We start from the raw sequence: 25,633 nt of genomic DNA, 5'->3' as shown, positions 1-25,633 counted from the left end.
TGGGCATCGCCTCACACACGATAGTGTATAAGTCAATGAATCAAGCCTCCGTGTATCCTCTATCAGCAGTCTGCAAGTGAGCATGGGCGCACGCACACACACACCCTCGACGCAAAGACACATCACAGTTGCTGAGAAGACAAGGCTCTGGTCAGGATCCCGACCACGGGACGCTGCCAGGGGCCAGAGGACAGACCTGTGTCCGCACAAGGGAGTGCCGGCCACCGCCCTGCCTGTGGAGGCCGCCCTGCCCCTGCGAACGCCCCGGACACCCGCCTACCCGGAGAAGTTGTCCCGGGTGAGGCTGGCGCTGCAGCGCAGCACTGTCTTGCTCAGCTCGAAGAGCACGTCGTGCAGGCTGTGCTCCTCCAGCCGCTTGGTGGTGACCTCGAGCAGCTGCGTGTTCCTGCGGAAGAGCTTGCAGGCGTAGCAGGTGGCGGCCGCCGTCTCCATCTTGTCGCCTGTGAGCACCCACACCTTGATGCCCGCCTTCTGCAGCGCCTCGATGGTGTCGGCCGCCTTCTCCTGCAGCCTGGGGGCGGGGGGCACGACACACCGTCATCAGCACGGACCCTCGAACCAAGCTGGAGAAGTCCAAGGACTTGGGGTCTGCTGCCCTGTCTGATTTTCACCCCAAAGTTAAAAAGCTCCCTGGTGCTGACCTGTGTGTGATTCACTGTGAAGGACCTGGGGCTATTCCCAGGTGGCTCAGATGGTAAAGAATCTAACTGCAGCACCACAGGCTCAACCCCTGGGTCAGGAAGGTGCCCTGGAGAAGGAAATGGCTACCCACTCAGGGAGTCTTGCCTGGAGAAGCCCACGGACAGAGGAGCCTGGCGGGCTACAGTCCACGGGGTCGCAAAGAATTGGACATGACTGAGCGACTAACACTTTGACTTCCACTTTTTGCATTAGCTTTTTACAACAAAGCGCTTCCTGATCCCAGATAATCCACAGGGCCGAATACTAAGGAGCAACATGGCATTTGCTGAGCACACACTTTTCTGTCTGGCAGGACTTTCTGCTCAGAGAAGATCTGGGGCAATTATAAGGAGGCCCCTCACAAGCACCAACCAGGACAGTCAGAACCAGGGAGAACGGGGCCTGGCGAAGAGGGAACGTGCGCCCCCTTTTCTCTGCGCGTAAGATGTCCTGATTTTGCCTGCTGTCCAACTGGAGCCCAGGGTCCCCTAAAGAACGTGAAGCGGGAGGATGCCGGCTGGGCCCTGGGACTGGCGGACTGGCGTCACAGGCTCCCTCAGTGCCAGGCGCTGCAGGAAGCACTTGCCTGAGACGTCCCGCCTTTGCCGAAACCTCCCGGGAGGAGGAGCGCGTGATGACCCTGTTCTACACGTGGAGAACGCAAAGCCTGCAGAGCTCACACCACATGTATGAGGATGAACGCCCTCTTGGCCTTGGTCAGGCTGTCCTGCCGTCCACGGCAGTCTGACATCGCAGCCATGCCTGCCTCATGGCAGGGCTGGAGGTGGGGACGGCAGGCCTGGCTGCTGACAGGCGTGTCTCAGGGGTATGTCATGCTTCTGTCCAGCGCCGAGAGGAGGAAAGGAAAGGATTCTAACTGGGATGATCTGGGTAGAACCCGGTGGAAACTTCCTACTGTTCTAGACACAGAAAAAACATCTGTGATTTCATCATTGTTTTAGGAAAAAGTAAATAAGGTCCAAAGGGATCTATAAAGGTGCTGGCTAGAGATTTTAAAGAAATGACTTGGGGTCAAAGCCACCCCCTCCTACATCCCGGGGGTCCGCCCTCAACGTCCTGAGGTCCCAGCTCCCCACCAAGGCCAACAGCTCCCACAGCCCTTGAGAGGCCCTCGGCTGGCAAGGGTCCCTCCGCCCATGAGAGCCTCCCCCTCCCTCCTATTTCCTCCAAAGACCAGTCCCCCCGCCCCAGACAAGCAGCCCCCTCCCGAACACCCTCCTCATCCTCACACACGACCCGTCACCAAGCCGTCCGTGACCGCAGCTGCTCTGTGCTGAGTGAGACGTGCTTCCAGGAGCAGAGGGGTCAGGACTTAAGAGCAAAACCAGCCTGTCGGCTAACTGTCTGCTAAGACTGAGGACCCGGGGAATGCCGACCCCCAGGGAAAACCGAGGTTTTTGAGACCAGGATCTAAATCCTGGACCAGTAGAGACCTCCAAGACTTTTAAACTGAGGGGCTTCCCTGGTGGTCCAGGGGTTAAGAATCCGCCTGGCAACGCAGGGGCCACCAGCTGAATCCCTAGTCTGGAAGATGCCACATGCCGTGCCGCAACTGAAGCCGTGCACCACGGCCAAGGCTGTGCCCTGGAGCCCAGGAGCCGCGGCCACTGAAGGCCCTGCGTGCAGAGCCCGGGCCCTGCGACGAGAGAAGCCCGGATTCATGGCGGATTCATGTCAATGTAGGGCAAAACGAATACAGTATTGTAAAGTAAAAAAATAAAAAAAGAACCACACACCGCAAAGAGAGGGCAGCCCCCACTCACTGCAACCAGAGAAGGCCCTCGCGCGCAGCCACGAGGACCCGGCACAACAGAAATAAGTAAGTATTAAACAAACACTTTCAAACTTGATGGGAAACAGAAGCTCAGTAACCTCCTGAAGTCTCTGTCCCATGCCTTTAAGTTGTAGGTTTTTTTTCCTTTTCTTCAAAATAAACTATAATCTGTCCCTTTCACTGTGCTCTTCAGACAACAGTGGACAGAGGGCTCTTTCCTGTCCCCCGTGCAGAGCTGGGACAAGTCAGTCCTTCCTATGCAGAATCTTGAAAATCTGTAGCTGGTAATCTGAGCAGCTATCATGGTGAGTTTTTGCAATCTTCTACTTAATTATTTTAAATTTCTTCACTGACTCATGACAAAAACTGTCAAGGTCTGAAGTGTTTACACTTGAATTTGGAGAGAGCCAGGGGCTCATTTAGGAGGAGAATTAGTTATTGATTCCAATCTAAAGAAGAACTGAAAAACAGCCCCGTATCTTGACTGTTCATAACTAGGTGTGGAAATGCTGGCATTCCTGGTTTCTTCTGGAAAAATGTGACTTACAGGCCTCTTACTGGTGGAAAGTCAGGCATCACCCAGGCCTGACCCCTGCCCGCTGTCACCCAGGGCAACTGGAGAGCCTGCCCAGCCTGACGGTGCCCCCATCTCCGGCCCTGGCAGCTCCCGCTCGCCCTTCGCACGCTCACGGTGTCTGAGAACAAGCGCGGGGCGTCTTTACCGGTCCTCCACGGCCGTAGCGCCCAGCAGGACCAGATCTGTCTCTATCTGCTCGTAGACTTCTGCTAACTTCTTATCTCGGTCCTGAAGCGCCACCCTGGCGGCTTGCAGCAGCTTGCAGATGCCTTCGTACTCTTCCGGGACGAGCCTCTTGTAGGCCACGCACAAGGTCCGGAGCCCCTCCTGCCGGACACACAGCAGCACTGACCGTGAGCCCGAGGGCCACTCCCGGAAGCCCGAGGGTCACTCCCGGAAGCGTTCCCAACGTCCGCTCTCCAGCTGAGGCGACACACCGGGGAACCAGACAGCCCCACCCACAGCGCCAGTCGTCTGCAGCTGAACTACTCACGCGCACGCTGAATACACACAGTCAGGATCGACCGATCGACTGGGAAGTGTTCAATCAGACTAGGAAGCATGGGAGCACGTAATGCAAACCAGGGCCACCGAAAGGCAAGACTTCAGTCATAAAAGATAAGAGGATGACAATCCAGAGTTGTCCCAGAATGCAGAATTGGAGTGAACAGTCAGCTGGAGCTTTAGAAATAAATAGAACCTCGTTTGCCTAAGCAGATATGGGACTTCCCCACATGGAAACATGGGGTGGAAATGCTCTTCTCTACTCCTCCTGCTAAGCACGGATACTGCTGAAAGCCTAGACACTGTTTATAAAACAACACTGAAACCCAAAGCCAGACAACCATATTACGAGGAGAGTGAGTTAGGTACCATCTCTTACAAAGACGCAAAGGTCTTCAACAGAATTTCAGTAAACGGAATCCAACAGCATGTCCAAATGATTCTTCACACGACCAAGTGGGATTTATCCCCGGAACGCAAGGCTGATTCAACACACGAAAATCAGCGTAATAGACAACACAGATGGAGGAGTGAGGACGAAGGCATGTGATGAGCTCAACAGACGCGAAAACAAAAAGCAGAAAACCAAACCCCAGCATCTGACGAAACCCAAGCCCTCTGCCTGATTCCTGTTATTTTTCAGTCACTCAGTCGTGTCCGGCTCTTTGTGACCCCATGGACTGCAGCACGCCAGGCTTCCCTGTCCGTCACTCTCTCCTGAGTTTGCCCAAACTCATGTCCATTGATGACTGGCGATGTCATCCAAACATCTCATCCTCTGTCGCCCCCTTCTCCTGATTAAACCACTCAATAAACTAGCAGGGAAGGAGCTTCCTCAACCGGATAAAAGTCACACCCGGAAACTCAGCCAGCATCATACTCAGTTGGGAAAGAGTGAAAGTTATTCCCCCTAAGGTCAGGGACAAGGTAAGGATGACTGCTTTCCCACTTCTATTCAACATGGTATTGGCAGTCTTAACTAGAGCAAACAGGCAAGGAAAGAAAGGCATCCAAGTTGGAAAGAAGGAAATAAAGTTACCTCTGTTCTCAGGTGATAGGATTTTATATGTAGGAAACTCAAAGGATTTCACACACAGAAACACTGAACTAGTAACCGACGAATTCCGTAAAGGTGCAGAATACAAAGTCAGCATCCAAAACCAGCTGCACATTCCACACACTAACTATCCAAAGAGAAAACCACCTAGGAAGGAAGCTGAGGAAACAATTCCGTTCACAATAGCATCGAAAAGAATGAAATACCTAAGAATGAGCTACCGTGGGGGTGGGTGAAGGGCTCGTAGACCTAAAACTGCAAAACGTTGCTGGGAGAAGTCACGGAAGACCTGAGCAGGTGGAATTCCAAGACGGTATTCCCACGATGGCAACACCGTCCACGTGGACTGCAGGCTCTGTGCAACCCTGATCAGGGGCCCAGTGGCATTTTGTGGGAAAGGGAAAACACACCCGAAAATTCACCTGGAATCCCCAGGGACTCAGAACCACCAACAATCCTGTAAAAGAATAACAAGGCTGAAAGACGGACTCCCGTTTCCTGGTTTCAAAAGTCACGGCAAAGAGATACACAACCAAAACAGCGTGGTCTTAGCATCAAGACAGACGGAGACCAGCAGAGCAGGCCAGGGAGCCCAAAAGGGGACGCTTGCACACGTGGCCACGTGACTTTTCACAAGAACGCCAAGGCCGTCCAACAGGGAGAGAACAGCCTTGTTCAACCAACGGTCCTGAGACAAACCTCTGACGTCCTAAGAACAGACTGTACTCGCTTCAGGTGACATGTGGAAGGAAACCGAACAGGCGAGGTCACAACAGAAAGCGCCAGTCCCTAGCGGTCCTCGGGACGAAGGTCTCCTCTCTCCAGCAGCATCACACTGCGCTTGCCATTCTGGACGCAGCGCACCCCCTCCAGCCACCAAACGCCAACGGAAGGCTGCAGGGGGGCGGCGCCCCACTGGAGGGGATGCGGCTGGGCCCCCCGCAGTGCGCCCTCCTGCCGCCCAGCATGCCCCCCACCCCCCCACCACGGGAGAAGAGGCACGAGGACCCCCCCCACAAATCCCCGGCGTCTCACCACCGCGTTGCGCTCCACTCTGGATCGGATCTGGTCCACTTTGCCTTCTATCACTCGGGGGAATATGGAAGAATCTGCTCCTTTGCAAAATAGGTAAATTTCTCCTAGAAAACGAGGCGAGAAGACTTTCATTGACTCACACCATGGGGAAGACGGAGATATCCTTCAAACGATGCTTTTATCAAAAACAAAACCAGGGGCACCAGTGCCAAGGCTGTTGCAGAAATGTCGACAGACCCGTTGACCTGTCAAGCCGGGAGAACGGCGAAGCCACGGACTCCCGCCCCCGCAAAGCCTCATCTTATTCCAACAACCCCAGCGTCCCAGGGACGTCGGGAACAAGGACACTGGCTCCGGGCAGCCTTCCTCCTGTCACTTCCACCAGCTCCCTGGCAAGGATTCAAGTGAGGGACGAACCGCCACAGGACCGGGCTGGGGGGTTGGGCGTAAAGACACCAGGGTGCGGCCGACCCCAAATGGGCAGTGAGCTGCTGGGGCACCGGACGTGACCATCGGACCATCCTCTGTGTGCACGAGAGTTACGAGAAACGTCTATGATACTATCCCACTATCCCTCGAGGTGGAAGGCTCTCCCTTAGTCAGGTCGGGATGAAGGGCACACGGCCTCCACGCCGACCCTCAGGCTGCTGGCACCGGGGCTCCTCTTTTTCGAGGAATCTCTTGCCTGCAAAGCACATGGCTCTGCTCATGTAAACACCGAGGGGCTTGTCTCTGGGACCTGGGTCTCTTCCGAATTTGTCTTCAGACAGAAATCTCGAACGCCAAGGAGAAGCCTGCACACTCTCGGCCCTTGACCCAGGACTCCTGGTCGTGCGCCTGCCAGCCTGGCACGGAATCCTTGCGGGCGCCAGCTGTGGTTTCCACGCAATGCTCACGCGTCACATGACCCAGAACAAGTTCTGTGCTGCAGCCAACTCTGCGTATCGATGCAGTCTTGAACAGTAATTCTTTGTCCTAAAAAATCCCAGCGGACTCACGGTAATGGCTTGTGAACGACTGCGATTTCCCACCGTGCTGACCTGTCTTCCCTCTGTACCCGCTGGAGTGTGAGATGCGTTTAGCCTAAAGCTGTGGTCAAGCAGACAGAGAGCGTCCGGAGTGCACGGCAACATGTAAGGACCGGAGAGACGGCACTGGGCAGCGGCTTTAGCCCCTGCTGCTCTGGTCTTGTAAACGACTGGGAGGGACGCCTCCAGAGTGGTGCACACACACGGCTGTGACCGACTGGGCAGGCACTGGGGTCAGGCAGAGCCCGTGGCTGCAGCGGCTTCCGGGGCGGGTCGCTGAGCTCCGGGCCGAAGAGGCTCTGGTCTCCGTCCTGCCCAGGAGGCCGTCACTCTGTGTGGCCGGTGTCAACGCCGGGGAGGAATCACTGCTTAGAGAACAACTTCCTTAATTAACAGAGGGAATGGCAACCCACTCCAGGACTCTTGCCTGGAGAATTCCACGGACAGAGGAGCTTGGTGGGCTACAGTACATGGTGGGGGGGGTCACACAACCGAGTGACTAACACGCTCACTTTCACACTTTCTTTGGTTAAACAGTCAGTGTCCCTGTGGAGTAACTGCTGCCGCGGAGGGCTCCAACAGCCCGGCCTCTCGCATGAAGCCCGCAGAGGTGCCCCAGGAAATCTCCTCGAGGAAAGGGCTTTCAGCAGCTCTCGGTTCCCGCACCCCAGCGCCTGCTCTGGGCTCGGCCACGCTGTTCACGGCCGAAGTGGAGCTGCTTGTGCAGATGCTGCGGTGCAGCCCCGGGTGTGAGCACGGTGCTCCGGGCAGCCCAGGAGAGTGCGCGCACAGGGGTGTGAGCGGGAGGGCGTCACTCTCCGCCGCAGTGGCCGTGAGGGCCGGCTCACAGACCGCCCCAAGACGGTTCACCTCCTAGACCTCACATCTGTTCAGGGGCAGTCACAGGACAGGAGCGTGACGGTGTGAACCTCGGCAGGCAAACACCTTCACCCTGGATGAGCCGAGTGCTCCCAGAGGCAGCACAGGCGACCGGGCACTCGTCTCCAAACATGATGGGCGGTGTGTTTCCCATGTCCTGTCGACCCTGTGGCCACGTGTTACAGGACCGTCGACATAAAGCACTTGAGCTTTCGCGGTGCTCACTGGTGTGAGTCTCGTGGGTGGAGCTGTCACATCTGACTACCGGTTGGAGGCGAGGGAGCCATGCGGGTCGGAGAACCAGCCCCAACCTGCCCGTGTCCCCCAGGGCATGGCACGTGGATCCCGGGGCGCGGCTGAAGGACGGGCTTCGGCTGACTCCCTGACGTCCCCACAGCTCGGGAGACAGAGCAGGCACTTCCGGTGAACACGGTGCCAGGACCCCATGACGTGGAACCCTCCCACAGACCCTCGGACCGCCTTCAGGCTGGCTCTGTTTACAGTTTCAGGGCAGCGGCTCCATCTGCCTGCTCGCCGGGCAGGTTTGCAAAGAGAGAAACATAGTCTGGTATGGTCTAGTTTCAAGAAACAAAAGCGAGTAGGACCCCACATCTCTTGGTAAGATGCCACGGGAAATGGAGTTAGCAAGCCGAGTCCAGCAGTATTCGCCGAGCGCCAGACACTGCGGGGGCGGGCACACTGTTGACCGAGCGTAGTTTCCTGCTCAGGACGCCTGCAGCCCAGAGAGGGCGGGAGAGCTGACGGTTTATCAGGCCGAGGAGGCCACAAAGGCCTCTGACAGGTGGCCACGGAGATGTCCTGAGAGAGGGTCTGAGAGGGGAGAGTCCAGACCAGGGGAGGGTCTGAGGGGAGAGAGTCCAGACCAGGGGAGGGTCTGAGGGGGGAGAGTCCAGACCAGTGGAGGAGAGTCCACACCAGTGGAGGGTCTGAGGGGGGAGAGTCCAGACCAGGGGAAGGTCTGAGGGTGGAGAGTCCAGACCAGGAGGGAAGAGTCCAGACGAGGGGAGGGTCTGAGGCGGTAGAGTCCAGAGCAGTGGAGGGTCTTAGGGAGGAGAGCGCAGACCAGGGGTTAAGAGTCCAGACCAGGGGAGCCTCTGAGGGCAGAGAGTCCAGACCAGGGGGTGGATCTGAGGGGGAGAGTCCAGACCAGTGAGGAAGAGTCCAGACCAGTGAAGGATCTGACTGGGGAGAGTCCAGACCAGTGAAGGATCTGACTGGGGAGAGTCCAGACCAGGGGAGGGTCTGAGAGGGGAGAGTCCAGACCTGGGGGGATCTGAGGCGGGGGGTCCAGCCCAGAGGAGGGTCTGCAGGCGCGGATGGGGTGGGGGACCCAGGAAGCAGGCTGCTTTGTGTGTTTACTGAGGGGTGGGTGAGGAGCTGCCTCGGGACGGGTCACCGGACTTCCCCTCGAGGGAAAACTCAAGGATGACTCAGCCAGCCTAAGATGCTGGGGCCCAAACAGGGCTGCAGGTGAACGGCTGGTGCAGATTCATGCGTTTAAAGGGAGGACAAACGGTTAAGCCCTTCGAGCCTCACAGGCTCCAGGCGCCAGAAGGAAGCACAGCCACAGTGGACCATCTGACGAGTCAAAGGGAGAGAGGTGTCTACCTGCAGCAGACTTGACAATCACACTCATCCGCCTTCTCACCGAGTCGAAACTCAGAATTTCCAGCAACTCAAACCTGAAAGAGATTGGAAACTCGTTTGACGATCATCTCGCTCCGTGAGTCACAGCATCTGGGTGACGGCGAGCCTCCCCTGCGGGTGACACGGCCCCTAAAGGAGCGGGTGGGCGTCAGCCGGGCCCGGCTGTGAGGCTGCCCAGGAAGCCCTGGCGGCAGCAAGCGGTGCTGATGGTCCGAGAGCTGCTCTCACCCGCCTGCCCCGCTGGAGACCAGGAGCTGGGCGCAGGGTCATGCCCTCCCAGGGGTCACACCACGGCGCCCGGAGGCCCCCCCGTGCTCTGGGGAGGAGCCGCGGCTGACCTTGGCTGGAGAACCCAGAAGCCCCTTCTGGAGTCAAGGGTTCACCACCTCCCCCACACCCTGGGAGTCTACTTTTCCAGAATAGAAATTTAAAAACCCCTTTCTTTGAGATTGTCACCAAAGGTTATATTCCTTACCAACTGCGCCCTCTCCATGACAGCCCACTAATGCTTATTCACCAAGGAGAGACGGACAATCTCATCATCCAAGTCAAAATCGAGACACACCACGTGTCCCGGGACCAGCACTGTCAGGCTGGACAGTGCCTGAAGGTCGATATGGAAAGTGAAACCCCACCCCCCCGGCCAACCTGCTCAGTGTTTCTACAGGACCCTGCGCTCCACAGCCTAGAACAGGCTCTGAGGACGCAGGGTCCCGGGGCCACTCCGGGGGGAGGGCTGACGTCTTCCCTCCTGTTGGGGTCAGAGCATGGCTTCGGGGTGTCAGAACGGACTAGAAGGTTCCCGAACTCCAGCGGTAAAACGGACGCAGCATGGCTCCGCCCAAGCCTGTCGGACGCTGCACCGCCACCCAACCTCGCCTCTAAGCATCTGAGTCAGACTCTCCAGGCGTTCTGGCGAGGCTCTTGGGGTCGTTACAGAGAAGAGGGAGGAAGAGACATGGGGTGTACAGAGAACTTGGTGTTTTCCCCGGTGAGAAAACGCTGGGAAGACAACGCTACACTCCCTCCCGTCCAGGGGCGCCCTCACCTCTCGACGTCATTGTCCCTGTTCAGCAGCTCCATGTAGTTATCCTTCAGCCTCAGGTACGTGAAGCCGAACCTGCGGGGCAGAGCAACCCGGGGGTTAGTGTGGCCCTCTCTCCTCCTCGCAGATGTCTCTGTTTCCCACTTTGAGGAAGCTTTCCTTTCGGAGGAGAAATGCTTCCAGTGAAACGGAGGCTGCAAGCGGCGCGGCGCAGTCAGCGCTGAGTCCAGCCACTGTCTGAGAAAACTCTCCACGAGCCCAGGGAATGGGACGTGGGAGCGGCCGCTCGGCGCTTCGCACAAGATGAGCTGCTTCCTACTGGTGACGCTGAAGGGCAGCAGGTCTGGGGACTGGGCCCTGTCTCTACTATCGGGGGGCCCTTCAGGGGTCAGTTACGACGTCAGAATTAGGACTCTGGGAGCCTGTCAATCTCCAGGCGGGCGCTCGGTCTACTGACAAGGAAACCACAGCCCAGCTCAACACAGGGCCGCAGGGCACTCGGCTCGTGACCTCCGTCCAGCACCGGCCCCGCGACGGGCTGGAGGAAACGGGCCCGGCTCCTGAGGCAAGGCGCTCAGAGAGGCGGATACACACTCGAGCACCGCAGCAGCCCTGACAGTACGAAGACGCTGGAGCCCGTGGGTCGGGGCCCGCTGGCCTGGCGGGAGCCGGCTGCTGAAGGAGAGGCGGCTCGGGGGTGGTCCCTGTGACTGAATGTGCCTTAGTGCCTGAGCGCTCGCTTTCCAAGAAGAGATAAATCTCACTCGCCTTGAGAAATCTCCCCTAGGTACACAACACACACACTGATATCACTTTCAAATTGCAGGGGAAGATGAGCGCTTAGTTCCCAACAAAAACACGGTTCCCGTTAGACCAGGGGTGTCCGATGCCCGTGCTCCGGGGGCAGTGAAGGGGAGGGGAGCACCCTCACTGGCTTTCTAACTGAAGGGCAGTTGGCTCACGCTATGGCCTGAGTTTCAGGTATACAACGCTGTGACTTGGCACTTTCTGCAGCTCATATTCTGCTACAAGTTATTGTGAGGCTTGGGCTTAGTTCCCTGTGCCGTGCGGCGAATCCCGCACCTTCAGAGTTAAACCAGGGTCATCGGCGATGAGAACAGGAAGACGTGAAATTACACACCTGGAGAGAAGTGTTTTCCCGAGTGTTTGCACAGAGCCCCAAGTCACACGGCAGCAACAGCGCCCAGTAAAGAGTCCTGAAGGGGCTGGCAGGACAGGACTCACAGGAGCCAGCGGGGAGAGAGCCCCCGCATCCGGCCCAGCCCTTCTCATGCTGGGTGACTCTACGGAAGTTGCTTGACCTCTCTGGACGTCAATTTTTTAGGATGGACAAGGAAGACTGCATCTTAAAAGTGTCTGCGAGTGTTTGCAATGGCCTCTAGTTTACTGCAGAAGTCAGGAGGAAGACTACTGTCTAAGACAGCAGGAGGAACCCGCATCCACCGCCGTGGGGTCAGAGGAAGGCCTGAGTCCAGAGGCAGGGACCGCCTGGCCCCCACCCCAGCAGACGCCCCAGGCCCAGGGGCCTGGTCAGGAGGCTCCCAGGACACGTCAACGGTGACGGTGGACAGTGCCCAGAACACCCCGCCTCTAGGACCGGAGTCGCCCGCCACGCACCTCTGGATGCCCTCGACCAGGGCCACCTCGTCGGGCGAGGATGAGATGTACGCGGAGCGCTTCCCTGAGTCCGGTGACTTCTGGGGCCCATCCACCTCCTCGTCGTCCTTCACCTGGATGGTGTGGCAGAGACAGAGGGCCCGGAAAAACAGCTCCTCCCGCTCCTGAAACACAGCACAACCCACAGCTCTAAGCACGTCCGCTTAAGACAGAAGGAGCCCAAACAAGACGACGACCAACACAGCAGGGCCTGCAGCCGCCGGGGGCGGGGGTGCCAGCGCTGCCTCTGGGGGTGGCAGCGGAGCCCAGGCCAGACGGCATGGACGTGACCTCAGGGAGGCGGCAGGCTCAGGCTTCTGGAAGGGCCTCCTGGGTGACCGCTGACGAGGGCAACGGCGCCCCCGGAGCCGCAGCAGCAGGCTGTGTGTGTGCGTGTCTACGTGCGAGCGTGTGCAGCTGTACAGCTTGCGTGAGCACGCATGTGTGCCTGGTGTGCAGGTGTGTCCGTGTCTGTGACTGGGTCCCTGTGAGTGTGTCCGTGCGTGAGCACGCACGGTCTGCAGGGCCCCCTGCTCTCAGCCCACAGTGACCCAGCTCAAGTGTGACGTGAGCTGTCTCCAGCCCCGACGCGACGGCCGGATTCACCAGGGACGCCTGCACCCACGTCTTTTCTTCCTACATGTCACGGGAGAGTTGGTTCTGTCCCAGACCCCGGGACAGGAGGTGCCCTTGCTGTGTCCCGAGACACGGCCGTGGGAAGGGAGGGGGCAGGACTCGGGCGGGAAGCATGGTCACCTACCCGCCCACTGGCGCCTGGGGAGGCGTCGATCATGTCCGTGGCGGAGGCGTCGGGGAGCGCCTGCCCGTTGCAGACGGCGTGCGGCGCGCACACGCGGCCCTCCACGCAGCACTCCCTGAACTCCATGTTGTTCTCGGTGAGGGTGCCCGTCTTGTCCGTGAACACGTACTCCACCTGCGGGCGCGGCTCCGATGCCAGTGCTGCCCCAAGGGGCTCGGCCCCCACCCTCCGCGCCCTCCACGGGGCTCCTGCTCGGGGCTCCCACCCACATGCCCTCTGCAGGGCAGGTCCTGGCTATCACGCCCACTCAGCAGGTCCAGACAGCGCAGAGCTCAGGCCCCAAGCTGGCAGCCTGGAGCAGCTCCGTGGAGGGGTTTTGAACTCTCTTTACACCAGAGACCGAAGCTCAGGCTCACTCTGCCCACCCTGACAGTGATGACCTCGGGCCCTGAGGCCTGAGAGGACGGCTGGGGGAGCTGAGGGCTCACTGCCGATTCACCCCAATTCAGGCCCTCGAAATGCGGACTCAGAACCGCTTAGAAAGGCCACGGGTGAGCCGGTGTTGTGAGTGAACGTCCCGAGTCTGCCTAACTTGTCGACACAGAAGCATCCCCACTGTCACACAAGGCGGGGAAGCCGCTCTGCTGCCGTCTTTCGGGTGTAAGTCATATCTGCTCGGGGATGGCAGCGTCCCCCTCCGAACACCCAGGGCGTCTGCGGCAGGCTGAGAGTCATGTGCCTCCGGAAACCCGAGGAGGCAGGCGCGAGGGCTCCCCTGCCAGCCGGAGAGAGGAGACAGCTCCGGAGACACTGACCTGCCCCAGCTCCTCGTTCAGATCCGAGGTGTTGACCAGCGGCCCTTCCCCCAACTCCTCGTCAAACATCTCGTTGTCCCAGGTGATAAAGTAGGAGCCCAGGAACTTCTGCATCTCCACGGTGACGTACATGGACACAGGGATGATGTAGTTGAAGAGGACCATGAAGGCCAGGAAGTCCGTGAAGGCCCTGAGGAACTGAGGCGGCGCGCGGTCACCGCCAGCGCTGCACAGCCGCAGCTCAGCGCAGCCGGCCCAGCCCAGCGGGCGCCGGACACAGGTGCTTCAGAACCAAAGGTGAAGCCCACCTGGGGCGTCGGGGGCCGCCTGCTCTCCTCTGTCCGCCCACTGCGCCCAGGCCGGGAGCGGCCCCACCCTGTGCTGCTGGCGGGCGGGGTGGGGGGTGGGTCACTCGTGAGTCACACCTGGAGGCATGGGGGCCTCCCACTGAGAGCCCGGAGGACACCAGACAGTGGGATTATTCGGTTTCCTCTGAGACTCCGACAAATGACCAAGCTTAGGTCTGGACAAGCGGCTTCTGTCTAGTTCCACCCTTATTTCTGAGCCATTCGGTCCCCTGGGAGGCTGAGCAGAGGAAGGAGGTAGGCACCCAGGCTGGGAGATGGGGTAGGCCCAGCCAGAAAACTGGACCATTTTAAGCAGAAGTGGAAGTGGGAGGGAGTCGCTCGGTCGTGTCCGACTCTGCAACACCATGGACTGTAACCTATCAGGCTCCTACAACCACGGGATTTTCCAGGCAAGAATGCTGGAGCGGCTTGCCATTTCCTACTCCAGGGGATCGTCCTGACCCAGGGATCGAACCCGGGTCTCCTGCATTGCAGGCAGATGCTTTACCATCTGAGCCAGCAGGGAAGCCCCTAAGTAGAGGAGATTTAATTAACACACTGGGGACTTGCCTGGTGGGCCAGTGGTTAAGACTCCACACTCCCAACGTTTAAGGTTCGTCCTTATGAATTTAGGATGGAAGCTACTTTTCCAGACCTAAACATTCAAATACGCAAAGAAGGCAGAGCGCCGGTGCCTATGGGGGCGTCACTGTCTGCACCAGCAGCTCTTCACCCCGTGCCCCTAGGCGTCCACGGCGCCTGCCGCAGCGCGCCCCGCAGTACCAGGCTCCTCTGCCTCTCGGCCTCCGTCTTCCGGCTGTACCACGGCTCGTCCTGGAACGGCGTGCTCTGCCACACGTACTTCAGGACGGTGTTGACCAGCGCCTTGCTGATGAGGATGCACAGGTACACGATGAGGAACGTGTTCATCGACCTGAAACGCAGGATGGTCGTGGAGGCTGAGCGCCTGCTCCCCCAGGACCCCGCGCTGGGCGTCGGACGCCAGAGTGAGCACGACGCGAGCAGACTGGAGCAACACAGCAAAGGGTTTCACGGGGAACCCCCCCCGCCGCCCCCCGACCGACCGTCAAAGCGGAGACGGCGAGCTCGTCTGCATCTGAGGCCACTCTGGGCGCTGGCCTGAGTTTGGGGCCACAGGGACAGAGCAGGGGCCAGGGAACCCTGGCGGACAGGAGCGCAGGGCACGGCGGCCCTGCTCAGGGGGCTTCCGCGTGGTCTAGGGCTCTTAATTCACACAACCTCCGGGAATCAACGTCCTCTACCACGAAGCATCAACCAGTGTGCTCCCAACCCGGAGGGAGGCAGGAGGGAGCGAGCAAACGCCTTGAGTAGGAAAACCGCTGAGTCCTTAGCCAGTCCTCAGGAGCCTGTGAAGGAGGTCTGGTTTTCCAGTATCTGAGACCTATTTCTCAATCCAGACATCTGGAAACTAAGCATCCTTCCTCAGTAAGAGCCGACGGCCCAACTCCACAGATGAAGCAGCCACAGGTGGGCAGAGACCCAGCACCCCACTTCGAGGTCGCCTTCCCAGCAGCAGACAGTGGTGCCCTGACCGCCACCCCCAAATCACTAAGGAGCCAGTCTCTCTTCAGTTCACAACACGTGGTCCCTCAGCCGTCCACCTCAGGCTAGGGACACACTGTATTTTGTGAGGCAAAGACAACGCCGCCTGGGCCGCATTTTCTTACAAACCCAACTCTGTCCTGACTTATCATCAAAAGGATTTTACTGTTTAATGAAGGCTGTTGGCTCTGCTCACACTTTCCTCAGTGAAACCACATCAGAAAAGTGACCTAATTTCAACTTTCTCACAGGAGGACCAGCACCGGCAGCTGACCTGGACCCAGGTGTCCGCACTCAGTGGGAGTTGCAGAGGTGGCTGGGTGCAAGGCATCTCCAGCCCCACGAAGTAAGGTAGTCGCTCTAGGATCTAAATCACCGGCCCAACCGTCTGTCAGACCTCACGAAAGAGCTGCTGATCAGACCGAGAGAAATCCGATTCCACAGCTGCCGGGGTTTGCGGCAGTCAAGTCACGGATTTGTGATGATCCCGATGAGGTCGGGGGCATTAGGCGTTTTACGGGATTCAGTCCATGGGATGCACGAGCTTACTTCTCAACAGCAGAGCGCTTCTGGGACTTGGACTGGTAGTTCAGCGCCATCTTGGTCTCCATGCCCGTGTAAATAGCAACGCCTGTAAAGCAGAGAGCGGCTGGTGGAGCGACGGCTCAGCTGTGCGTCTCTCTCTGCACAGCAAGGCACATGCAGAGGCACTACCGGGTTCTGGACAAAGCAAATCACACTTTACACTTTTCTAGGCCAGCCAGCTGTTCAGAAAAAGTCACACAGAAAGATTCTTTAGACCAGAGACTTTTTCTCCTGCATACATAGAGAGCAATGTGTACTTGTTTAAAAAAACGTTCAGATTTTAGTAATTCGGGTTTCCCAACAATAAGACACAAGTGCATTAGTTGTGTATCAGTTAAAACATAAAGTATCACTTGTGTATCAGTTAAAACATAAAAATTAACCCAGTGGAAATGGAAGCTAACAAAGAAACAGCCATGAAAGGAACTCCCTGCAGAGCCGCAGTGAGCGGATTCTTTCACAGGCACGACTTCACGTTTGGGTCACAGACTGCAGGCTCTCAGTACGCAGGCAGCGACCTGACATGTCCCTGTTGTGGACTGTGGTCGTGCGTGGAGACTGGTTTTCTTAGTGAGGATGATTTTCACCACCATAAATCCACAGAACCTCAAAGCACAAAGAGACACTCTCAGGGTACCTCCACGGATTTTACCTGCTTACGGGCCCTTAGCTTTAGCAGCTATTGTTAATAACTCACTAATTAAAACATTTACCGAAGATTTTCTCAGTGTTCTTTAGCGTGGCTCCTCTAAGAAGCAGGTTTTCCGATCCTAACGGCCTGCAAAGAGACGGGCGATCAGGAACAGGACACTGGAGAAGCAGCTCACCGGCTCGACACCGCATTTCACGAGGAGGCCATCTCAGTGCAGGTCCGCCTGTATCTGGACTATGAACTCTAGCCGAGCCCCAGGAAAGGCAGGCACTCTTTCCCTGGGGACAGTAAGAACCGTCTGCTGGGAGAGTGCCACAGTCAGCTGCATCAGGGCCCCAGCCCCGCTGGGTGGCCCCCGAGGCTTTGCCGCCACTCCATTAGAGACAGCGAGGGTCTCACCACCGGCAGCACCAGGGCCCCTCCCAGAAGCGCCACCCCACAGACCAGCCCGGAAACCCGCCCAGCAAGCTTCACATCTGAGGCTGGCTGCGCAGGGGATGCCAAGCGGTGCCCGCGACTCACTGAGCTGTTTCTAGCCCATCCTGGGGGAGTGTCACACACATTACCACAGTCTGGCTTTCAGAGGGCGCTGACGGCTCAGCGAGGCACCCACAAGCACGCAGCCAGGCCCCAGGCCCTGGACGCAGCTGGCCTGCGCGTCTGCAGCGGCCCGCGCACTGCTGTGCTGGGGCAGCCGAGGAAGTTGGAAACCACTCGTGTGGAAACAAGCACTTGGGACTCAACGGTGAGTCGGGTCACCTGAACAGCTGACAAGCTCTCTGCTTTAGGGGTGCAGGGCCAGTGCCCCGCTCTGTTGACCGAGTAATCCCGTTTTCTCATCTCCCAAGAGCGGAAGGGGAGTAAGACGCAGATTCAGACTGACTAGCTTCGCTGCATGCAACGTTCTCCTGACTTTCTTCGGAGAGTAAAGGGGTTTGGGGTAAAGGGGAAAATCTGCTGAAGTTTGCTTTCCATTCAGTCAACATTTGATCTCCTTTTACCGAGGGAGGCTGAGGACTTACTGAGCACTATAAACTTAAATGCATCCCGTGTACTCAGCCGACCTGGCTCAGGACCACATCAGGGAGAAGACGAGAAGGAGGGACTGCCCAGGGAGGCGCGCTGGCTGGGGCACCCTGACCCCAGTGGTCTGCCCAGGGGTGTCCGTGGCCTCAGGGCATGGCCCCCAGCCGGACAGCCACGTGGGACGGGGCGCCTGGGGCACACGTGCTGTCCGTTTCTGTTTCAAGCACTGTCAGCCTCTGTCGGCAACCACGACAGCTCACGTCCAAGGTGTTTATGGAAACAAACAGCCCTTTATACAGTGTCTCTGTGGAGTCTAAAAATAACTTACTTTAAAAAGTACTTTGCTCCTGGTTTGGACCGGAGGATGAAGAAACATCACTCAGAAAGGGTCCAGAGCTTGGATATACAATTCATACCTGCCCACGCCACAAAGTTATAAACACCTTTAAACATCCAAATATTAAAAGTCTGCGGACTTTAGTATAAATACTAAAAAAAGCGAAATTAGAAAAAGTATCGAAATACAGTAACAGTGATTCTCTCTCAAGAGACTCAGCCGTCAACTCTGTACAAATATCAAATAAGGAAAACCAGCAGTGCTGACTGCTCCAGGTTCACCACTGCTGCTGTGCAGCCAGCTGAATCTATCCACCCTCCTTCAAATACAAATTAACCCTCACGAGGCACAGGAATACAGGCTGTTTCTCCTCACTAACCAGTCGTTCACTTTGAGAACCATATGCATTTAAGAAAGACCGAGGCAAGGCCGGCAGAGGTTCTGGAAAGCACTTGGTAACCTGCTGATGAAGAATGGTGATGAAAACATGCCAAGAGGGTGCCAACTGCTTCCTTAAAACAAGTAACTCCTGGAGCCTCTCAAGGAGAGAAGCCCCACAGCTACTCATCTGACCCTGGTTTCCATTCTCTCTTCTACTTCCGGGCCAGCGTTTTCTTTAATACACACAGTGACGCCAGAACACTGGCGATCTGGAGACGTTTGACTTGGAAGAAAAATGATCTCAGGCCAGCGGGGTTTGTGGAAAAGGAGCAACTTCAAAGGCAGTCCCCTCAGTGTAGACCCCGACCCCTCGTGCGGGTGAAACGTCCCCAGGCCTGGGAAGCGGAGGCCGAAGAACCCACGCCCGGGCCGAGCGGGGTCCGAGGCCTCGGGGCTGAGTCAGCTCCCAGCCGCCAGCGGTCTGGCTGTGGACGCCCACCTGGGACCTGTGCTGGTCACGGTGCACCCCCTGCAGCAGGTTCCCCATCCCTGGTGGGCGCGAACCCGGAACGGGCCCTCGGGAGGCACGTCCCCGACGTCCAGGGCAAGAAGGTGCCTGGAGACGACCACGAGCAGATTCACGCAGCCGATCTGACGGCCTCCGAGTCAGAAGCCATTCGGACTCATAGTCTGTTCAGCTACGGAAGCTGTTTCTAATGGGGAACCGCACCCTCCCCATCGCCTGCTTGAGGAGGGGGAATCCTGCCCTGCCCGGCTGTGACGGGGCCCTCAGCAGACTCTCGGGAGAACATTCTCCACGGTGTCGTTAGTGTGTTAACACATCCAGACGTAGGCACGAGAGAAACCAGCCACGGGACAGAGCCCAGACTCCAGTCGGAAAGGAGCCCTTCAAACCCCTTACAGGACAGGGCCCAGACTCTAGTCAGAAAGGAGCCCCTTAAACCAGCCACGGGACAGAGCCCAGACTCTGGTCAGACAGGAGCCCCTCAAACCAGCCACGGGACAGAGCCCAGACTCTGGTCAGAAAGGACCCCCTCAAACCAGCCACGGGACAGAGCCCAGACTCCAGTCAGAAAGGACCCCCTCAAACCCCTTAAAGGACAGGGCCCAGACTCTGGTCAGAAAGGGCCCCCTCAAACCAGCCACGGGACAGAATCCAGACTCTAGTCAGAAAGGAGCCCCTCAAACCAGCCACGGGACAGAGCCCAGACTCCAGTCAGACAGGAGTCCCTCAAACCCCTTAAAGGACAGGGCCCAGACTCTGGTCAGAAAGTGAAAGTGAAGTCACTCAGTCGTGTCCGACTCTTCGCGACCCCGTGGACTGTAGCCCACCAGGCTCCTCCATCCATGGGATTCTCCAGGCAAGAATACTGGAGTGGGGTGCCATTTCTTTCTCTAGGACCCCCTCAAACCCACTGGACAACCACCACGAACAGCTCTCATCAGGAAAAGAGCCACGTTTAACTGAACGATAGACACGAAACCCCCAAAAGCCTTCATAAGAAGCAGAGGACTCACCTCACCACAGGGTCATTTTGATCGTTGTAAACATTTATGCGGCCGACGAACCTGGGGGCGGGAGGGTCAGGTCACTGCCGTGGCAGTGGGCGGGTGGGGGGTGGGGAACAGGACCTGAGACCCTGGCTCCTGGACCGCCCCCACCCGGTACCTCCCTCTCTAAGAAGGGCTGAGGTCCTCCCGGGAACACAAGGCTGAGGGGCTCAACCATGCTTCTTCCCCGCCCCGCTTTTACTTGCCCTAATTAGCCCACAGCTGCAATGACTTAAATGACATTCCTTAAAATCACTTCCTCAAAGCACAGAAAATTCATTTTTCTTCAACACATTTATTCCAGGAAGCCTTTTCAAGCATCTGTACAGAGAGCTACAGATTGGAAGGGGGCTAGACTTCCGCGGTGATGCACACACACCCCCCCAACCAGACTAGACTTCGCGGTGATGCACACACACCCCCAACCAGCCAGGAGCCAGGCCCTGGGGGGCGGGGAGGCCCTGGGGGGCGGGGGCGGGGGCGGGGGCGGGGGGGCCCCGGGCGGAGGCTGGCTTACTTGTAGAGGTCGGGCTGGGGCTGCTCACACTCAATGGTTGCGTGGAGACTGTCGATGTCTTCCTCCGAATGGAACCCCTTTGTGTCCTGAACCGCATAATGCGTCTGCAGACAGACAGGACATGGGAGTCACAGCCCAAACAAGCAACATAATCTCCCCGCGGTGGGAGCCCCGTCCTGGGGCAGTCGGTGCCCCCGTCCTGGGCAGCCCCGGTGTCTAAGTGCTTACGCACATAAATAAGGCTGAGTACAGAGCCTGGCTACATATGAGACAGCGTCTGCAGACGTAAAACGGTTACAAGGCTGTAGGTACCACCGTGCGTGATTCCTGCATCTGAGACGCGCCAGCCAAGTGTCCTTAGCCAATGTCCTCAACTAACCCAGTTCTCCTCCATAGGCAGACATTTGGGTTCATCTGTCCAGACTAGAGGCCATGGCCCCAGCCCTGCCCCAGAGTCTCCGAGGCCGACGGTCTGGGTGGCGCCTGAGAACCACGCTTCTAAGCGGATCCCAGGGCTGCTGGTGCTGCTGGTCTGGGACCCCATTTTGCGAAGATGGGCCCTTAGGGCACCAGGAACGGTGGACAGGTGGGCTGGCTTGGGAGGACGCCATCTCCTCCACAACCCTGACGAGTTAGCTCGGGCAAGCGGGTGAGGAATCAGAATGACGGGGGCGTGATCACAGCCTCCGGCTAGCGTGAGGGCCCTGGTGTGTCCTGCGCTGGGGAGCTTGTAAACTGTCCTCACGAGAGCTCTGTCCACATCTGAAGGACAGGAAAGCTCCGCAGGTGAGCAGTGCAGGGCCCCTCCTCTGCTCGAGGAGACGGCTCTGGTGCCCTAAGCCCAGGAGCCCAAACACAGACGTCTGCCACGGGCCACGTGTGGACAGGCGTGGCTTCACCCTGACCGCAGTGATGCACCGGACGCTCACAGCATCCGCTCCTGGGAAGGGTGGCCACGTCTGGGCAGGGACGCCCTGCTGTGGGTGGGGGGTGTGGACGGCGCATCTGGGCTGGGGAGGAGTGGACACGACCCCTCAAGCTCCGGCAGCCACTAAACACCGAGCACCTCCACCCAAAACTGCTCTCCGTACAGACGACTGTGCCGCAAGGCTTCCTCCCCTGGGATTCGGGATGTAGAAAACGCGAGAGCGTGTGGAAACCCCACGGGGTTCATGTGATGAGACTGTGGTCATCCACAGGGGAGGAGCAGGGTGCCCTTCAGGGCTTGTCCCTCGGGGAAGCTCCTGTGTCCACGGGAGCCAGAGCCTCAGAAACGCTGGACCCATGGGCCAGGCTCACTTTCATAACCTCCCTGCAAGCGTCCGTGTTTTCAAAACAGTGAAAACCTTAAAATTAATAGCGATGCGCTTTTCGTTTGTAATCATTAATTAAAATTGTTCAGTACCAGCTGCCAGTACAGAACTCCACACTGAATGTAAGAAATGAATCATAATTTCTGAAAATCCTTACTAAGATACTTTAACAAAAAGATGCTCATTGGAGAAGTAGTAAGCGGGCAAATCGAGACTCGCTTTTCATACAGTTCCAGTCTAGTGAGGTCACTGATTCTGACAGGAAAAATGAAAGCCTCCAAATTCTAACGGTTTCTTCCTTACATCCTTAACTGGGTGCCCTCGCTAAGCAGCAGCTAAAAAGGAACATGGACTTGCTTCTGTTACCTGGAGAGGCTGAGGGTTAGGGCACTGGGGCGGGAAGAAGGAAGTGGGGATCGAGGAGACGCAAAGAGGAAATAGTCCCTGGTCTCCAGGAACGCAGAGCCTCACTCCCCACGCAGCCTCAGGCCACAGGAGCACAGATCCCGGGGGAAGGAGGGGGTCCCACGGGCAGGGAGCAGGCGCGTTACTTTGTGGCTGGACTCCCCATCCAGGCTGGCGGTGGTCACGTGGCAGGTCCCGTCCGCACGGCTGCTGGACAGGAAGATCAGGTCACAGGGGAAGGTCTCGTCCTCCTTGACCAGGACAATGTCCCCGACCTGCAGAACAGACGGCAGACGGTGCTGTGAACCGGGGCGGGCCCCGGGCGGGGCTCCCACGGACGCCGCACAGCATCACCGGCAGGAAAGCGTGCGGATGACGCGGCTGAGAAGAGCCGCTTCCGGGGCATGTGGCCCGAACCCAGGCGAGACCAGGGAGGTCGACGCACCACCGGACACTCAGACCCTGGAGGCTCAGACCCTGGACGCTCCACAGGGCGTGCTGACAGAATGTTCTGCAACATTCTATTTTACTAAGATAGAAATATTTTGCAATGTTTGAACTCCATCCAGGAGGATGAGGTGAGTGGTCAGCCCGTGGACGAGGCCGGGGACGTGGCCACAGTGAGGAGGACTGTGTGGTTCCAGCAGAGGACCGGCACAGACCATCACAACAGAATGGGCTTAACGGGCTTTAGACAAAGGGGGAGGAGGGACTCGATGGAGGAGGGACCGCCTTCCCCACAGACAAGGCTGGAGCGCTCGGGCAGTCCTGCGCAAAAAGGACTTCCACGAAAAAGGAACACAGAATCGACAAGGAGTGCAATCCAAAACTATAAAAACTTTAAGAAGAAAAAAAAAACAAAAAAAACAGGAGAAAGTGTTTGGCCACCAGGCCTTGGCCAAGAGCTCTTAACTCGACGCTAAAAACACCATCCACATAAGGAAAAGCCAGTGAGCTGGAGTCAGCTCTTCATCTAAATGAAGAGCCTCTGCTCAGTGAAACGCCCGCTAAGGTATTTCTGGCAGACGACGAGCGTCCAGAATATGTGAACTCTCAACATTCCACAGTAAAAACCCTCAGTGAACCAAGCAGGAAGCGGGCAAGGGCCACAAATCCTAAACCAGTCCATCCTAAAGGAAATCAACCCTGAATATTCACTGGAAGGACTGATGCTGAAGCTGAAGCTCCAATACTTTGGCCACCTGACGCGAAGAGCTGACTCACTGGAAAAGACCCTGCTGCTGGGGAAAGATTGAGGGCAGGAGGAGAAGGGGACAACAGAGGATGAGATGGCTGGATGGCATCACCGACTCAGTGGACATGGGTTTGGGTGGACTCTGGGAGTTGGTGATGGACAGGGAGGCCCTGGCGTGCTGCAATTCATGGGGTCGCAAAGAGTCGGACACGACTGAGCGACTGAACTGAAGTGACCGACACCCCAGAGAAAAAGAAGTTCTGGGCAGAAGGGACATCTGCTGGGATAGTGAGGGACAGGGGGGCTCGGTGCGCTGCAGCCTACGGGACCACGGAGAGCTGGACCTGGCTGACGGGACGAACAGAGGCACCAGCCGCAGGAGGAGATGTCTCGGGAAGAAGGTGTCCTGAAGGCAGGCAGGCAGCCGTGAGCCGCTCGCCGGCCACCAGGGAGGCGCACACTTAAACCACACGGAGGCCAGGGCCACGGAGGCAAGAAGCAGCGACAGCTCCAAGCGCAGCTGGGGATGCTGAGACACAGAGCTGGCGGGGAAACACAGGCAGGGCAGGCTCCCCGGTGCGCGGCTGGGGATGCTGAGACACAGAGCTTGTGGGGACGGACAGGCAGGGCAGGCTCTCCAGGGAGCGGCTGGGGATGCTGAGACACAGAGCTGGCGGGGACGGACAGGCAGGGCAGGCTCTCCAGGGAGCGGCTGGGGATGCTGAGACACAGAGCTGGCGGGGACACACAGGCAGGGCAGGCTCCCCGGGGCGCGGCTGGGGATGCTGAGACACAGAGCTGGCGGGGACACACAGGCAGGGCAAGCTCTCTGGGGCGCGGCTGGGGATTCTGAGACAGAGCTGGTGGAGACGGACAGGCAGGGCAGGCTCCCCAGGGCGCGGCTGGGCTGCTCCTGCTCAACTAAGAAGGGGTTTCCCATGACGACCCACCAACTGAACTCCTGGCTTTATACCAGAGAAATGGAAACTATATTCACATAAAAAACCTCTACACAGATGCTCACAGCAGCTTTATTCGTCATGGCCCCACCCCGGTCCACCCCCACGGACTCTCCAAGGAAAGAAAGGTGTCCAGTTGCCCACCCTCGGCGCGCTCCAAGGGAATGCGACTGTGAGAGGAAAGCCAGCCCGGCGGGTACAGGCTATGTAACTCCATCTACGTAAAGACATGTCCTGGAGGTGGACCCACCTACCGCCCAGGTCGCTGAGACCCTAAACCTGCTCTATAGTCGATTACAGCATTAAAAATTGACCCACAGGAGAAAGAGGTTGAAAACGGTGGTAGGAGCGTGCCCGAAGGGAGCAGCGCTTGGGGAAGGGGCGGTCTGCGCCCAGCGACTAAAGCGACCTCCGACAGAGGCTTTGCCACAGGGACGCCGGCCGCGGGCCGCGGGCACTCACCCGGAGCTTCCGGCTCTGCTTCCGCACCAGCCGGCCGTGCTGCACGAAGTGCACGGGGCACTGGTTCATGGCGTTGTCCGCCTTGTGGCGCAGCCAGTCCTCGTAGCCCTGCGGGACCCAGGAGAGACGCCTGTGAGCCCTCGCCTGCTCCGGCCAGGCGGCCACGCTCAAGGCCTGCTCCGCGCCCGGGGGAGGCCGGGCGGCGGTCCCCGGGGAAGGGGCTCTCCACGTGGAGCGGGGCCAGGACGCCCAGCAGGGCTGAGGGGGACGCGGGCGGGCAGCAGGCGGCCCCGGAGCCAGGACTCAGCCCAGAGGACTGCAGGGCGACATGCATGCGGGAGGCTGGCAGGCCACTGAGGGCCAGGTGGTCCCGGAAGGGCACAGCCCCGAATCCTCCACCTCCTCAAGCCCTTCGGGGCTGCCGGCGGGTTGCCGCAGGTGGAGCAAGGGCAGACCTGGGCTGCAGAGGGCAGCGCCCCCACCCGCCTGGCACCACGTCCTGGCCGAGGTGTCAGGAAGGTCTCACCCCAGGGAGCCACGGCCACTGCCCTCTGCTGAGCACCTGCATGGCCCCCCTCCCCCAGGAGCATGGCCGCAGGGCAGGACGCTCCAGGGCACCCCCTTAGGGATGGGGACGCCCCCTGCGCTACGGTCTTTCGGCTTCGATGGCACCACGCCTCAGGGCAGAGCCCGCTCAGGTTAGGACTGGGGTCTCCGGCCCCCGGCCTGGCCCTCAGGGGCTCACACAGGGTGTGT

The 25,633-nt window shown here is 58.4% G+C and overlaps 1 protein-coding gene across 5 annotated transcripts in view; it reads right to left on the bottom strand.

The window, feature by feature from the left end:
• The window catches only part of ATP11A (ATPase phospholipid transporting 11A), a 95,219-nt gene that overhangs the window by 21,076 nt on the left and 48,510 nt on the right, over positions 1–25,633 (bottom strand). For 4 of the 5 annotated variants that reach the window (XM_042255078.2, XM_027973800.3, XM_042255079.2 and 1 more), the window contains exons 5-19: positions 24,878–24,985; positions 22,408–22,536; positions 20,544–20,647; positions 19,994–20,044; positions 16,772–16,836; positions 16,023–16,104; positions 14,673–14,823; positions 13,543–13,740; positions 12,728–12,901; positions 11,929–12,092; positions 10,294–10,365; positions 9,207–9,280; positions 5,671–5,774; positions 3,220–3,401; positions 281–532 (exon numbers count right to left, since the gene is read on the bottom strand). In XM_042255078.2, coding sequence (XP_042111012.1) covers positions 281–532; positions 3,220–3,401; positions 5,671–5,774; positions 9,207–9,280; positions 10,294–10,365; positions 11,929–12,092; positions 12,728–12,901; positions 13,543–13,740; positions 14,673–14,823; positions 16,023–16,104; positions 16,772–16,836; positions 19,994–20,044; positions 20,544–20,647; positions 22,408–22,536; positions 24,878–24,985 — 1,910 coding nt within the window. The remainder of the gene's footprint in view (positions 1–280; positions 533–3,219; positions 3,402–5,670; positions 5,775–9,206; positions 9,281–10,293; positions 10,366–11,928; positions 12,093–12,727; positions 12,902–13,542; positions 13,741–14,672; positions 14,824–16,022; positions 16,105–16,771; positions 16,837–19,993; positions 20,045–20,543; positions 20,648–22,407; positions 22,537–24,877; positions 24,986–25,633) is intronic. The other variant, XM_042255080.2, reaches the window with a different exon arrangement.

This window comes from Ovis aries, chromosome 10 (assembly GCF_016772045.2).
Source record: "Ovis aries strain OAR_USU_Benz2616 breed Rambouillet chromosome 10, ARS-UI_Ramb_v3.0, whole genome shotgun sequence".
NCBI classification, from domain to species: domain Eukaryota; kingdom Metazoa; phylum Chordata; class Mammalia; order Artiodactyla; family Bovidae; genus Ovis; species Ovis aries.
The sequence above is the reverse complement of the archived record's forward strand: the minus strand, read 5'-3'. Positions and strand labels throughout refer to the sequence as shown.